The sequence below is a fragment of the Eupeodes corollae genome, chromosome 1 (assembly GCF_945859685.1).
Source record: "Eupeodes corollae chromosome 1, idEupCoro1.1, whole genome shotgun sequence".
Classification (NCBI taxonomy): domain Eukaryota; kingdom Metazoa; phylum Arthropoda; class Insecta; order Diptera; family Syrphidae; genus Eupeodes; species Eupeodes corollae.
The window spans coordinates 274,410,091-274,413,396 of record NC_079147.1 but is presented as its reverse complement, the minus strand read 5'-3'; the positions used below and the strand labels follow the sequence as shown (position 1 = coordinate 274,413,396).

Below are 3,306 nucleotides of genomic sequence, written 5' to 3'. Positions count from 1 at the left end.
GCAATCGGGAATATTTGTTTACTGTTTTAGATGTTTCACTCATATAATAATTATTTCGATCCAAAAAGTTGATTTTCGTTCATATCCGAATGCTCACCTCCTCCGAGAATAAAAAAATAATTCGCCCGAGAATTTGAATTAATAGTACTTATGCCTACATATAGCTTGGGCTTTTGTGCCCAACCAAAAATTATCCTCTTCTCTCCTTTTGGTGAACAAAACTTTAATTTATTTAATTCATTCTATTACTAAATTTACAGTACAAAAATAAAGGAATTAAAATACAATTCTTTTTCTGGGATGTGCCAATGTGGTAAAGTGATGCGGTCGCAGTCAAAACCAGAATGCCAACCTTTTTTTACCGCCAGACAGCTAACAAATAAAATAGATAATTTCTTACGGTGCTTTACTTTGGTTAGAAGAGTCGCGTTGCATGACACTCTGGTCATTTCACTCTCTTCGGAAAATGTGTAAAAACTAAAATGCGTTCCGGGATTAAGTAAATTATTATTATTGATGGTGTGTTAGCATGTGGAAGTCCGTCCGCCACAATAGATGTGTATAAATTTTAACTTTCCATTAAAGGCAGCCTTAACATTGCATGAAAATCATGATTGTATATCCGATTTAAAAAGCGGGACTCTTTTCCAAAAACAAGAAATCCATTAAATTAATTTTAATAGAATTGTAGAGACTTGGGTTAACTTTATAAATTATCTTACCAGAAGATCTACCAAGAATAAGCGCTATTAAATCCCTCATGAATCACGAATTAGTTTTTCGTTTTTGGTTATCATTTTGAATCAAAAGGTTATGGACGTTTTCAGATCAAGCGATTTAATAGTAAAACTTATTCCGTAAGCATATGTTGATAAAAACCATAATGTCACATTTTCCTCTATATTAACCCTTTTAATAGCTTGGTTATGTTTTATCAAAGGAAAGGGTATAGTTTACTCGCTAAGTTTAAAGCACTTAAATGATTTATAAATACAAACCATATTTAAAACCCGACAATATAAAACCCAATACACTAAAAGCCACAAAAATTGTCCCACTTATGTAGATTTGTTCAACGCAAATATTAACAATAATAATTAATATGTATATGTTTTCTGCTAGACCTCACGTCTCATCGTCATAAAACCTACAATTTATTATCTCGAAGAACTTTTACATATACTTTATGAAAATTTCTTTCAAATTTGGCTTTTAAATGTAATCCCATACTATAACATTGATCATTCCCTTCACTTCCCTTCTCTTTTCTTTTTTTATAAAGAGAACAATGTCATTCAACGTTAAATTAAAATTACCATAAATATTAACAAAACGTCGTGTGTAGGAGCATAAAAATACCTTTTATCATAATCAATTTGTCACATTTACATTTTTCTATTCTATTAAGATAAGCAGCTACGAGCAGACCTAACCATTTGTCCCCCACTGTAGCAGTAGGTGATGCCTTCCTCCTCGTGTCTTTTTGACAAATTTGAATATTTTATATTTATATTTTAACAACCAAACGACGACCTAATTAAACTAATAAATGTTCCCATATAAATATCAATAAATCAAGACCTAATATATGCTTTGAATGTTTAGAATAAAGATTTATCTATCCGCATTCGTATTCGCATTCGCTTTCGCACATATTCAGGCTACTTCTGCGAAGTTGAGAGCTTAACATTCTTATGCTAATTTATTGGTGAAATATTCTTCTTCAGTGGATGTATGCGAGGCGGTATGAATAGAATTTGGCAATCAAGTTCGCATTATTGGTGAAAGTTCTAAACGGGAGAATCTGGGAATTGTATTTTATATCTCTGCTCTTTATTATAACCTGGGGCGCCCATTCGCATATCTCGCATATCGCACAAAAGGTAGGTTAGCAATGTAATGTCTGTTTTATGGTGAAGATTTGATATAAAAGAGCTTGAGAGCTTTTTATATCTTTCGAGTTTGTCTTAAGTGCCCATCATATCATATACGCGTATACGGCACGCAGATGTTTTATCTTGTAATCGGTTTTCTCGTAATTTCTTCGGCGGTGGCAGCGCGGGAGTTGGTTGGAGTGAAAGCAGTTAATATAATTTTACAACATCCCGAAGATACGAGTAAGGCAGGTAAAAATAATGATACCCGAATAATAGGCGGGCAGCCAATTAGCATCGAAGAAGCACCTTGGCAAGTGGGGTTACACGAAGACGGCGAGTTGATATGTGGCGGATCGGTGATTAGCAATCTGCTTATATTGACGGCAGCTCATTGTGTTATCGATTCCAGACCAAGCCGGATGTCGGTTCGTGCAGGTTCGTCATACCGCCAACGGGGTGGCCAAGTGAGGAGGGTTGCAAAAATATTTTATGATGGCTCATACAACGAACGAACAAACAACAATGACATCGCAATAATACAATTACGGAAGCCTTTGCAAATCAACCAATTCGTCATGCCTGTCAAATTGGCTTCTACTTTTCAGCCTCCTTCGGGATTCGCTTCGGTGACGGGTTGGGGTGTGACTCGTGAAGCAGCCCAAAATACGTCGCCAATTCTGCGGGAAGTGACTGTTCAATTTATACCTTCTAATAGATGTCGGAATTTGTATAGAAAGAGGAATATTCCAATAACTGCGAATATGGTTTGTGCGGGTGCAACTAACGGTGGGCGGGACGCGTGTCAAGGTGATTCCGGTGGACCGTTGGTGGAAGACGGACTTCAGTATGGAATTGTTTCGATGGGAGTTGGGTGTGGGCGAGCTAGTTTCCCTGGGGTCTATACAAGTGTGGCTAGGAAACTCAAATGGATTAAGAAAGCGATGGCAGCAATTTAAGGAAACGTTCATGGACTGAAGGTGTAATTATACTCTACGTGAATTAATATTGAGATTGTATTGTAATTTTATGGGAAATATAATATAATTATTTTTTGTAACATAAATTTAGTATAGCAATATCTTTTGAAGTTGTACTTTTCTCTTTTTTATATCTAGCGTGCACTAAAGGGGTTATGAATACCCTTATAATGACTAAACACTGTTCGAGTGGCTGTCCAAGATGGAATAGGACACACTTAGACCAGTTAAATAGCCCATTGTGATGCCACATGAATCAATGAAACCAGTTGGAGACCCTTACGACCCTTAATATTAGACAGTGTCCGGTTATGGCACCTATTGCCGAGCTTATATGCGATCTGCTTAGAGATAGCAAGCACCTTGGTCGCTTTAAATCTAGTGTTGGCCAAATGTTTTTTGTGACCTGACACGTAATGATATTCTTCCACTTGGTGTTTGCCTTCTTCATA

General features: G+C 36.4%; 1 protein-coding gene across 1 annotated transcript; it reads left to right on the top strand.

Moving 5' to 3' along the window:
- Nucleotides 1-1,948: 1,948 nt before the first annotated feature.
- On the top strand, nucleotides 1,949-2,888 carry LOC129940119 (trypsin delta-like). The gene has a single exon (XM_056048369.1). The coding sequence runs from the start codon at nucleotides 2,009-2,011 to the stop codon at nucleotides 2,831-2,833; it is 825 nt and encodes a 274-aa protein (XP_055904344.1). The 5' UTR covers nucleotides 1,949-2,008; the 3' UTR covers nucleotides 2,834-2,888.
- The last annotated feature ends 418 nt before the right edge of the window (nucleotides 2,889-3,306 follow it).

Bases quoted from the DNA above. Each gene is read 5' to 3' on its own strand.
- LOC129940119 (XM_056048369.1), top strand. From the start codon at position 2,009: ATGTTTTATCTTGTAATCGGTTTTCTCGTAATTTCTTCGGCGGTGGCA.